Source organism: Hylobates moloch, unplaced genomic scaffold, assembly GCF_009828535.3.
Source record: "Hylobates moloch isolate HMO894 unplaced genomic scaffold, HMol_V3 SCAFFOLD_4, whole genome shotgun sequence".
NCBI lineage: Eukaryota > Metazoa > Chordata > Mammalia > Primates > Hylobatidae > Hylobates > Hylobates moloch.
Window position 1 is genome coordinate 113,807,282 of NW_026652279.1, and position 12,571 is coordinate 113,819,852.

General features: G+C 40.3%; 1 protein-coding gene across 1 annotated transcript in view; it reads right to left on the reverse strand.

Moving 5' to 3' along the window:
- Window positions 1-12,087, reverse strand: part of NEK5 (NIMA related kinase 5) — an 89,795-nt gene extending 77,708 nt beyond the window's left edge. Inside the window, 4 exon segments of the mRNA XM_032150944.2 lie at window positions 2,860-2,956; window positions 11,172-11,310; window positions 11,401-11,468; window positions 11,603-12,087. Coding sequence (XP_032006835.2) covers window positions 2,860-2,956; window positions 11,172-11,310; window positions 11,401-11,468; window positions 11,603-11,662 — 364 coding nt within the window. The 5' untranslated portion in view covers window positions 11,663-12,087.
- Window positions 12,088-12,571: the final 484 nt, after the last annotated feature.

The following is a 12,571-nucleotide window of genomic DNA, read 5'->3' on the forward strand; positions in this document are numbered from 1 at the left end:
GATCCAATTACCCCAACTGCAAGCAAATGAAATCTATAACAACCTAAATAAGCTTGGAAGAGGACCATGAGCCACAGATAACAGTCCCAGCTGACACCTTGATTTCAACTAGCTGAGACTCTGGGCAGAGAATCCAGCTAAGCCAACCTCAGGCTTCTGAACTACAGAAATCAAGAGATAATAAATAGGTGTTGTTGTTAAGCCACTAAATTTGTGTTCATTTGCTATGTAGTAATAGAAAACAAATACAACAGCATGGGAATTTTTGCCTATTTTGTTTGCTGATATATCTCCAAGACCTAGAACATGCCTGGCATATAACAGACACTTAATGATTGTTTATTGATGGAATTTACATGGAATTAATTTAGTCTTAGGAAAATATCACTACATTCTCATTATTTTTCTTATGTTGCTTCAAACCAATAAAAACATCCTATTTTCTTTTTTCTTTTCTTTTTTTTTTTTGAGACAGTTTCACTCTTCTTGCCCAGGCTGGAGTGCAGTGGCGCAATCTCAGCTCACTGAAACCTCTGCCTCCCAGGTTCAAGCGATTCTCCTGCCTCAGCCTCCCAAGTAGCTGGGATTACAGGTGCACACCACCATGCCTGGCTAAATTTTTTTGTATTTTTAGTAGAGACGGAGTTTCACCATGGCCAGGCTGGTCTTGAACTCCTGACCTCAGGTGATCCGCCCGCCTCGGCCTCCCAGGGTGCTGGGATTACAGGCGTGAGCCACCGCGCCCGGCCAAAAACATTCTGTTTTCTATAGGCAAACATTAGAGCCATGGTTCTTATGATCAGAGATAAGCCATTTGAGGGAAAACAAGGCTTTACCTACACTCTCTAAAAGACAGAGGATGCAAGGCCCTCTCAGGCTTTTAGATAAGCTCAGTAGTTCAAGTCCCAGCAATCTGCCAAGCAAACTCAAAGGCATCACAATAGCTCTAGTTTTCCTAAACACAGGGGTGCTCTACTTAAAAAGAGTCATAAGAAAATGTAAACTTACAGTATCAACAAACACAGCAGAGGTTATGTATACTGTAAAAATGACCTTAGTTTTGCAAAAGCTTCCAGTGGTAAACTGTCCTCAAAAATCAATCTCACATGGTATAAGGAAATACTCCAGTCTCTAAAAGTGGTCCAGTCCATTTGCTCATTCAGTAAATAGGTATTAAGCAGCCATTGTGTGCTAGATGCCAAGGATCAAGTGGCGAGCAAAACAGATGGAGCCCCAAAATCCATTAAGTTTACTATGTAAAGGGTGACAAATATGAAACAAATTCATAATTCTATAAATAGACATATGTAAGTACAACTGCTGTGGAAGAGAACCAAAGGGAGCTGTAATTTGAATTGTGAGTTCAGAAAAGGCCTGAAGATAAGTAGGAGTTAGCCAGGGAGTCACAGTAATAACCTCAAACAAAATAAATAAGAGAAAGATCATCTTATAGCATTATCAGTAGCCAATGGACAGGAATGCAGGGCACTTTATTCAGTGGCTTTCCTTGAAAGTTATTCCATGCAACCCAATTCCAGACCAGGTGTACTGTTCTGCTCCCAGGAAGACCTCAGAAGAGTCCCAAGAGCTCTTTTTAAATACCCAGAAGCCAAAGAAGGGCCATACACACAGAAGTACTTTGAATGTAGTGGTTTTAATCAGTAAGGAACACAGTGCCCTGCACAGTGTACATACTCCAGACACAGTGGCTGTATTTATTGACTGACTTTTACCCAACTGATGATGCTTGAAGATATTGAGGTTAACACTTCTGCTCCATGAACTACTTATCAGTCTTAAAACAGCCCTGTGCTGGGGGCTGGGCTGGGGAATGACCCCTCATAAAACTGTCAGCACATACAGCCCTGTCACAACTTAAGACACACCTGACATACTGTAGATTTGTTTATTGTCTATCTCTTCCCACTAGAATATAAATTTCATGAAAACAGGGATTTTCATCTGCTTTGTTCACTGCTATATTCCTGACACCTAGAACAATGCCTGGCATATAGTAAGCATTCAATAAGTATCAGTTCAGTGAATGAATGCTGTCTGACCAAAGCCCCTTCATTTATTATTTATTTATTTTTTACCTTTGGACTACAGTGATGGGTGGAGGCAGAATTGTATTCAGGTGTACGGAGGAAGGGAATTCCTTCCCTAAAGTTCTCAGCAGAATTGTATTCAGGTGTACAGAGGAAGGGACTTCCTTCCCTAAAGTTCTCCCCCTCTCCGTGGCAGTGTGCCAGGCTATGGTGCGTGGCTGTTTGCTGGCTGGCTCTCTGTAAGAGGATTACACAGTCCCATCTGTTGCCTAAGGATATGCAGGATCTCATGTAAGCAGAGTACCCCCCCAACACACACACACAAACACACACATCCTAGCAGGGCTTTGAGAGCGATAGTGTGGTGGGCTCTGTGTTTTCCCCTCTTCTCTTGCTTATGAGAACAGCTGGTTCCTTATCTGAGCTGCTCCTTCAGGCTGGGCCCCAGACTCAAGACCCCAGCCTACCACAGCTAGCGTGTAATGTAAGTGAGACATAGATGTGCATTATTAAAAGTCACTTAAATTTGGGGATTGTTACTACAGCAAAGAAGCTAATAAGCCAGTCATTAATTTTTTGGGAGAGTGAGAATTAAGGAGAGGCAGAAAAACAAGAAAACATAAGAAAGCTGTCTACAAAAACTTACTAGAGAGGAAATAATGAGGACGTCTCAAGCTGCAATTTAAGTAAATGGGGAAATGACCGATTTACAAAAATTAATTTATACACAGTCCTTAGGAACAAATCTTTTTACATATGTCAACATGCCTTTACTTTATAAAAATACTTAAGGAATATTTGAAAATCAAACCTTGAAATGAATTGAAGAAGGCTACAATGTTGGGATGTTTCATCTTTTCCAGAAGAATGACTTCTTTCTTGGAAGCTTCTTTTTCTTGTATGGGCATCTAAATTACATTAAGAGACAGAGTAGTCTATAAAGCTAACTTGGTTTCAAGAACATGCTTTCTGCTCATTTCCATCTAAAATTCTCTAGGATTTCACTGGCTTTTAATGTCACTTTGAAAACGATCTTTTGATGGCAGGAAACAACATTTCTAGAATTAGCAGAGTACCCTATATCTCATCAGTGGTTTGTCGACAATCATCATCAAGAAAATAAATATTTCTGGTGAAGTTTTGCTATATTAAAAGTTGGACTGGTGGTACTGTGTTCATTATCTAGCCATATGGAGCCATATTTTAATATCTATCTTTCAGTAGCAAAGGAATCTTTATAAAAATGCAACATGCCAGGAGCAATCACTGCTGAGAACAAATGAAATCTAAAAAAAGAAAATGTGTCATATCCCACAGAAATCAGGCCAGTAAAATTTTGTATTAAGATGACTATATTTTTCATTTTCAAATAAAAATTGTCTTGCGTGACTTCATTTTAGAAGTATTTGGGTGTATTTTCTTGTTCTACTTTCATCTATAGACAATACTTTCCAAGGGGTTTGGTGCCAGTACCAGTGGCCACACCTCATTTCTAGTTTTTCTTCCTTATTCTTGATGCTTTGCTGACTTGTCATTTCTACCCTGACTTCCAGCCCCTGACTGCCCCGCTTTTCTGATGTCCACGGGACCTCCAGATTTCTCATTCTCATTTAGACTTAAGAACTTCTTAAAAATTAATATTCTCAATTCTAACTTCCCTACATCTCAGCTGAAGGATCCTTCAGTAAGTTCCTTAACACCTCTAAGCTTCAGTGTTTCCTGCCCCAATTTAAATTGTATAGTCAGTACATAGGAGTTTCAAAACAAAAACAGCTAAATTACTCCTACCAGCTGGATACATTTAGCAACTTAAAAAATTCCTAACCACTATTTATTTAAAAGAATATTATAAACAAAATTAAAAGACAAACAAAAGGTTAGGATACAATATTTTTACCATATATGACAAATATATTTATAATATAAAAATTGATGGCAAATAATTTTTAAAAAGGCAAACACCCCAACAGAAAAATAGCAAAGTACAAGAATTGTCAACTCGAAAAAAAACAAGAGAAATAAAAATGGCTGATAGGAAAAATATTCAATCTCATGCAGTAATCAAAGGAATAAAAACTAAAGCAAAATTTGGCTAGGTGTGGTAGCTCATGCCTGTAATCCCAGCTCTTTGGGAAGCTGAGGCAGGCAGATCACTTGAGTCCAGGAGTTCAAAACCAGCCTGGCCAACATGGCAAAACCCTGTCTCTACTAAAAATACAAAAAATTAGCCAGGCGTGGTGGCACACACCTGTGGTCCCAGCTACTCAGGAGGCTGAGGCAGGAGAATCTCTTGAACCTGGGAGATGGAGGCTGCAGTAAGCCAAAATCACGCCACTGCACTCCAGCCTGGGTGACAGAGTAAGACTCCATTGCAAAAAAAAAAAAAAAGGAATAAAAGCTAAAACAAAATGTAATATAGTATTCCATGTATGAATTTGGCAAAGATGAAAAGAATGTCAATAACCACTATTGGCCAGAAAGCAGCAAAATGGACACTCATTTCTGGTAAAACTACACAAATTGATAAAATATTTCTGGGAAGGCAGTTTTGCAATATACAATATGAATCTTTAAAATGTTCATTTTTGAGGGGGGGCGGTCTGTATCCTGCTGAAGAAATTTTTCTTTTTCTTTTTTTTTTTTTAAGACGAAGTCTTGCTCTATCACCCAGGCTGAAGTGCAGTGGCATGATCTTGGCTCACTGCAGCCTCTGCCCACTGAACTTAAGTGACCCTCCCACCTCAGCCTCCTGAGTAGCTGGGACCACAGGCAAGCACCACCATACCCAGCTAATGTTTTGTATTTTAGTAGAGATGGGGTCTCACCATGTTGCCCAGGCTGGTCTCGAACTCCTGGCCTCAAGTGATCCAGCTGCCTCAGCCTCCCAAAGTGCTGGGATTACAGGCATGAGGGAAATGTTCTTATTTTTGACTAATTCCTCTAGAAATTTATTCAAAGAAGATAATAAAAGTGTACAGAAGAGTTCTCATACAAAAGACTTTGTTACAGTGTTTTATTGCTAGTTTTTAAGTTACTCTAATAATGCATGCTTGTTTTAAGTCAAATAGAAGTGAATAAGGTAAAAGTGAAACTTCCCTCTTTCTTTCTCATCTAGCCCACAGATGAAAGCCCATAGGTGGTAACCTTACTCTTAATGGCAAAAATGCAATTACTTTTGCGCCAACCTAATACTATATTCCCTAGGGATAACTGTTGTTAATAGTTAGAGCTTTTTATTTTGTGCATATATAGGCAAGCATATATACATAGTTTTGTTTAATAAAAATGAATCATACTTTACATATTAAACGTTATTGAATTGTAGCCAAAAAACCAACCAAACAATATAATTATCTGAAAATAGAAAAAGAGTTAAATAAATTACAGGGGTGTTTTGCTAGCTTTTCTTTTTTAAGACAGAGTTCTGCTATGTTGTCTAAGCTGGATTTTAACTCTTGGGGTCAAGGGATCCTCCCAACTCATCCTCCAGAATAGCTGGGACTACAGTCACTTGCCACCATGCCCAGCTAAATTATGGTATTTTTAACCTGCTACCACTTTAATGCTATGCAGTCATTAAAAATAAAGGGAGGCAACGTATTATCATGGAAAGAGCAGAGAAAGACTTAGATGCATCTGCTGATTACTGTGCATCCTGGAGCTAACTGCTTAACCTCTTTAGCCTCAGCTCTTTCACTTGTACAGTGAGGGTAATGAGAGCTACCTTTTAAGTGGTTGTGAAGATTAAATTGAGTTGATATATATAATAAAACACCCAGGATGGTGTGACATATAATGGACACCCTGCAGGTGGTCCCTTTATCATTAGTGTGAACATTTAATATCATTATATGACATTTTATTATACAAAAATATTGAATGAGATGGGGAAATATTCACAATATATTGCTAATATTAAAAACTGTTACAAAAGAGTATATCTGGGCCGGGTGCGGTGGCTCACACTTGTAATCCTAGCAGTTTGGGAGGCCGAGGCAGGCAGATCATCAGGTCAGGAGTTCGAGACCAGCCTGGCCAACGTAGTGAAAGCCTGTCTCTACTAAAAATACAAAAATTAGCCAGGCATGGTGGCACATGCCTGTAGTCCCAGCTACTCAGGAGGCTGAGGCAGGAGAATTGTTTGAACCTGGGAGGCAGAGGATGCAGTGAGCAGAGATCGTGCCACTGCACTGCAGCCTGGGCGACAGAGCAAGACTCCATCTCAAAAAAAAGAGTATATCTACCATGACACCAATCATTCTAATAACTTGTATACTTATACATTAAAAATATTCGAGAGAAATTCGGCAAAATGTTCATAGTGATTAAGAAAGAGGTTACATGCTATTTTTATTTTCCTCTAAATGGTCTTATTTTCCCCTTTGGTTCTTTTCAAAATTTCTACAATGAACATTTTTATTTTCACAATTGAGGAAAGATAAAACACTTTTATTTGAGCCCAGAAGGAAAAGAACATGCTTGATAATGGTAGGATGATAAGAGAAAATATTAGCTTTTTGGTACCTGTAAGAAAATAAGCAATTTAGTTCTGGGGTCTAGTGTAGGGAGTAGGGAGGCATTAGAGAGAAGAAATATAAATTTCTCTAGATAAGAAGTAATGAAAAACTACATGAGAGTAGATAGGAAGAAAGAAGTAATAAATGTTAATATTGTGACACAGATGTTACAGGTAAATTCGATAACATAAAGAGATATGGGAAAACAAGAATAATGAGGTCTAATATAAGATTCTACTTATTTATGGCATGGTGACAAGAGTAGTTCATGAGTAAAGTGATGAAAAATTGGTGCTCTATTAGAAAAATACAGTTAATTTTTGATTATACTAAAGAATGGGAGAGATGCTATGAAATAAAGTACTATATATTTTTATAGAGATTCACCTCTCAAATATTTTCTCTTTATATAGAATTAAAATGGTTTTATAATTCCTAAGTAAATACCAGCTTCACAATAGAGCAAGAGGGCCTGAAAGCATCTGTCCAGTGAATCATCTATCCAATAAGAAGTTATTGAATATCTCCTGGCACCAAGCATTAGGTGCTGTGTGGGGAATACCAGCATAAAACGCACATGGACTCGGTCCTCACAGAACATGTTACAGCTAAATAAGGAGGAGAAGGCACAAAATAAACAGCCAAAGCATGTCCAGAAAGAAAGCAGTCAGTACTATAACAGAGGTTCCAATAAAAGTTATGCAAGTTTACAGGGAACGATAAATTCTTTAGAGTGGGAGGATTCTGGAGGTACGGTAGAGCTCAGCCTTGAATAAGTGGGATCTTGATGCTGGGAGATCAGCAGGCAATGACTTTGGGAGAAGCAGCCCTGTAAGGAAATGCAGAGGCTAAGGTGGGGAAAAAAAGTAGGGTATATGATAAGAGCCGTAATTTTGGAGCAAATCAGAGAGGGTCTCAAAACTTCTCTGAAGAGGGAAACAATATAAAAGCACAAGGTAGACCAGGCACAGTGGCTAACACCTGTAATCCCAGCACTTTGGGAGGCCAAAGCGGGAGGATCACTTGAGGCCAGTCTGGGCAACATAGCAAGATCCTGTCTCTAAAAAAAATTTCAAAATTAGCTGGGTGTGGTGGCACATGTCTGCAGTCCTAGCTACTCAGGAGGCTGAGGCAGGAGGATGGCTTGTTCGAGGTTACAGTGAGCTATGATGATGCCACTGCACTCCTGCCCGGGCAACAGAATGAAACCCTGTCTCAAAAAAAATGCACAGGCTGGGCGCGGTGGCTCACACTTGTAATCTCAGCAATTTGGGAGGCCGAGGCGGGCGGATCATGAGGTCAGGAGATCGAGACCAAGGTGAAACCCCGTCTCTACTAAAAATACAAAAAAATTATACTGGCGTGGTGGCGGGCGCCTGTAGTCCCCACTACTCCGAGAGGCTGAGGCAGGAGAATGGCGTGAACCCGGGAGGCGGAGCTTGCAGTGAGCCGAGATTGCGCCACTGCACTCCAGCCTGGGCGACAGAGCAAGACTCCGTCTCAAAAAAAAAAAAAAAAAATGCACAAGGCAAATCCCACTTTCTACCTCAATAATAACAATTTGTGTCCCTTTTTCTTTGTACATATATGAACATACGTGTAAGTATACATATATATGGAGATTACATTTTTCCAAAGATTATATTACTTTACACTTACTATTTTCTCAAACATTGCAAACATTGAAATTTTCCCATGTCAATGCTTCACCTACAACATGATTTCTAATAGCCACTTAGTTTTTTATAAATTACTTAACAAATTACCTACTGTTGGACATTTGTTTTCTAACTGTTTATCTGTGGGGTTTTTCTTTGAATAAACTCCTAATTTCTTAGTTTTCTACTGAGTCTCAAATTTTTGTATGATGACTTCATATATGGATTTTATCTTTTTATTGATTTAAGAAAAGGCTAACACCATTAAGTCAATACTTGCAAATATTTTTGGCACCTTTTCAGTTTTCTTTGAATTTATTTATAGTGTTTGTTTTGACATACAAACGTTTTCTATTTTTATGTAGTCAAACCTAGGCAACTCCTTCTTTACAGCCTCTGTCCCAGCGAAGGTTTGGGGGCATGGCTGAAGCATTATCAAAATTGGGCTGGAGCCACTTGAAGGATCCAAGTGACCCAGGGCCTCGACAAAAGGACTGAAGCAAATTCGAGGAAGAGGAAGAGTCAACAGTATTCGCCAAATAATTGAATGTGGAGAGGGAATAAGCTCACAAATGATCCCAAGGTTTTGAGGCTGGCAAGCATAAGGACATTGATGACATTAATACAGTGCAGCACATAGGAGGTGAAGTGGGTCTGCTTACAACAAGGAAGAATCACTATTAATACTTGTTTTGGGGTACAATTGTGATACCAAGCCTCCAAGGTGGTCTCAATGATCGTCATCCTAAATTCTTGAGGCACAGGATCTCCGAGATAATAAGTGTTTATTCTTTAAGCCACTAAGTTTGGGGTAATATGCTACACAGCAATAGATTAATAACATAGATGTTGGATGGGCGCAGTGGCTCACGCCTGTAATCCCAGCACTCTGGGAGGCCGAGGCGGGTGGATCATGAGGTCAGGAGATCGAGACCATCCTGGCTAACACAGTGAAACCCTGTCTCTACTAAAAATACAAAAAATTAGCCAGGCATGGTGGCGGGCGCCTATAGTCCCAGCTACTCTGAGGCAGGAGAATGTCATGAACCTGGGAGGCAGAGCTTACAGTGAGCCAATATGGCACCACTGCACTCCAGCCTGGGCAACAGAGCGAGACTCCACCTCAAAACAAAACCAAACCACAGATATTACCTGAAGTTATCTAGCTGGCAGAAGAAATGCAGAACTAGGGTACTGAAAGATGTCACGGGTAGAGACAGAGATTTAAGAGAGATCTACTTATTGGTAAACACTGAAGTGGGGCAGTTTAGGTGACAATGGACAGAAAGAGAAAATCAGAAAAGGACACATGGTTGAGGACATATAGAGGGCGAAGACAGAGATAAGCCTGAGGGAGAGCAGTCAGATAAACAAAAGAGAGTGAGCAGAATAATGTCATGGGAGGAAGCTATGGCGGGCCACTAGAATAAGAGGACATTATTATGAATATGCCATGGATTCACAAAAAGAGACCTATATTGGGAAATAAATCATTATCCCTGGAAGACAGTCATCTACTCTTGAGCTTTAAGTTTGGGTAGGTTTTCTTGCAATTTTTTGTGGTAAGATAAAATTTATATCATTTTAACCATTTTTAAGTGTACAAGTCAATGGCATTAAGTATATTCACATGGTGTAACTTGGGTAGTCCATTTTGCACACACTTTGTATGGAACTTTTTATGCTACTCTCATTTATAAATCCTCTAGAAGCTGACCAACAAGACTTGCCTTAGAATTAATTCTAGCAAACAATGGACATTGTTGTCCCAATATATTATTAAATGAACATATCACTAAAGAGGGTGACATAAACACTGACCAAGGTGGATTTAGCAAAAATTATTAATTTTTAATTAACTATATTTATTTTCCAAAATCATTAGACCAACAATTACGTATGGTTTTCCTCTATTCATTGAGTGCACTCAATAAATTTGTTTAGCACCTATTATGTGACAGGAACTGTTTTGCATACTGAGGAAGACAAGCAATAAACAAATGAATAATTAAGACAGCGAAGTAATTGCAGAGCATTATACATGCTAGTAAGAAAATAAACCAGGCCAGAAGCAGTGGCTCAAGCCTGTAATCCCAGCACTTTGGGAGGCCGAGGCGGGCAGATCACTTGAGTTCAGGAGTTCAAGACCAGCCTGGGCAACATGGTGAAACTCCATCTCTACTAAAAATACAAAAAATTAGCCAGGCGTGGTGGCATGCATCTGTAGTCCTAGCTATTCAGGAGGCTGAAGTGAGAGAATTGCTTGAACCCCGGAGGTGGAGGTTGCAGTGAGCCAAGATCATGCCACTGCACTCCAGCCTAGGTGACAGAGCAAGACTCCGTCTAAAAAAAAAAAAAAAAGAAAGAAAAGAAAAAACAAAAAAGAAACCAGGAACCAAGGTGGTGTGATAAGGTGATAAGGTGTGATTGTGGCTGGGGGTCTACTCTAGCTAGGATGTTTGCAGAAAACCCCTCATAGAGGACCTGAATAAGGAGAGAGGAAGTGCACCACAGAGAAAAGTCAGGGCAACAGAGGAGGCTGGCATCTCACAGGGCCTTGCAGGGCACCCTAAGGAGGGCCATATGAGCCACAGAGATATGATCTTATTTCTTTTCTATTTTCATTAAAAAAAATTTTTTTTTTGGCAGGGACAGGGTCTTGCTATGTTGCCCAGGCTATCTCGAACTCCTGGCTTCACACAATCCTCCCACCTTGGCCAACCAAAGTGCTGGGATTACAGGGGTGAGCCACGGCATCCAGCCTCTTTTTAAAAATAAGATCATTGGCTGCTGTTTGGACAATGGACTTAGGAGGTTGAATTAACAAAAATCAATTATGGCTTAAAATTCGTAATTATAAAAAATAAAAATGTCCTTTTTATATTGGATTAAAAGCCAGCTGAATATCCCACTGAAAATTAACAGAAATTTGAACTTCTTAACTTTACCTTTTCAAAATTGATCTCTTTTATGACGCAGTGCTTGCTGTCTGATTTCCCTTTAGCTAAGTATGCTTTCCCGAAGGCACCTTGCCCGATGGCCTTAATCACATCATACTTATCCATGGTCTCCAATGGGCTGAGGTTCCTGGAATTAGAGTAATGTAAATTTATCACACAAGTCTCATAAAGACTAACAAAGTCAGAAAATTGATGACTAAAGTGTAAAAGAACTCACTTTGCTAAAACTTTCCTCCCAGCCTTGCCAAGACAGAGACAAATAACTTTCCTTGTGGCCACAGATAACTGAAATGAGACAGTTTCTTGGTCAGACACGGGTCATAGCTCAGCTTTGATACACTTTTGCCCTGTATTCTTGGGTAAGTCACTTAACCTGGCAAAACCACACTTTCCTAATTTCTAAAATGGAATAACAATACCTGTTTTGCAAGTTTGTTCTGAGAATGAAAGATACTATATCCGGTGTTTGGCACCTTCATAAAGCGGGAATGTCCTTAGGCTTGCGTACTGTTACAGTCCAGCAGCCTTTCTTAGTGGGGACGTACTGCCCCCTAGGGGGAATTCTGGAAATATATGGGGGTGGGGAAGCTGTTTCCCCAAGATTCACAGGCATGAGGTTTACAGGTGGTTGGGGCCTGAGATGGTAGGATTCTGCGATTCAGAGACAGTCCCGCACAATAAAGGATTACCCCACGGCCCTACAAACTTGGAGAGTCTTCCTATACATTCATGTGCGTGGAAAAATCCGTTTGTGGCTAGAACCAGATTCTATTTTACATCGAAATGCTAAGTATTTTTGCAGTTTTAATGAACACTGTTTTAGGGTTTTTTTTTTTCCGAGGAATGCAACTACATGTAAATCAAGGCTTGATTGCACTTTGGTTTGGAGGTTCACCAAGAATTGTTCGCCATTTGGGAAAATCACGCCCTTCACTGGCCACGCTGCTCCTGGTCCCGGAGACCTAACAATCTGCATTTGCTGCCGTCACGTTCAGGCGACTCTCCAGGCGCGGCTACTGGCTACTTCTCTACTTTTTCCAAGGGTAGTAGTGCCAAGCATTTTCAGATTGAAATATGTACTTTCTTACTTATTGCTTTCCTTCTATTTCCTCTTTATGCTACAGTTAGGGCATAATACAGTGTTGTTGTTGTTGTTGTTGCTGTTAATGGGGTGAGCAGAGGGGTTGTTTTCGAATAATTTCAGGTCAGGGTAGGAAGTGGGTACAATTGGGTTGCAGGGGGCTGGGAACCAGCTCCGCAGCCAGGAGAGACTGCAGACACCGGAGGACCGGGTTCTGAGACAGACGCATACGGACTTGGGGCCGGGGGTGACTCGCCGGGAACTGAGGGCCCGCGACCCTCCCGCCCAAGTGGCACCAGAGGGTGGA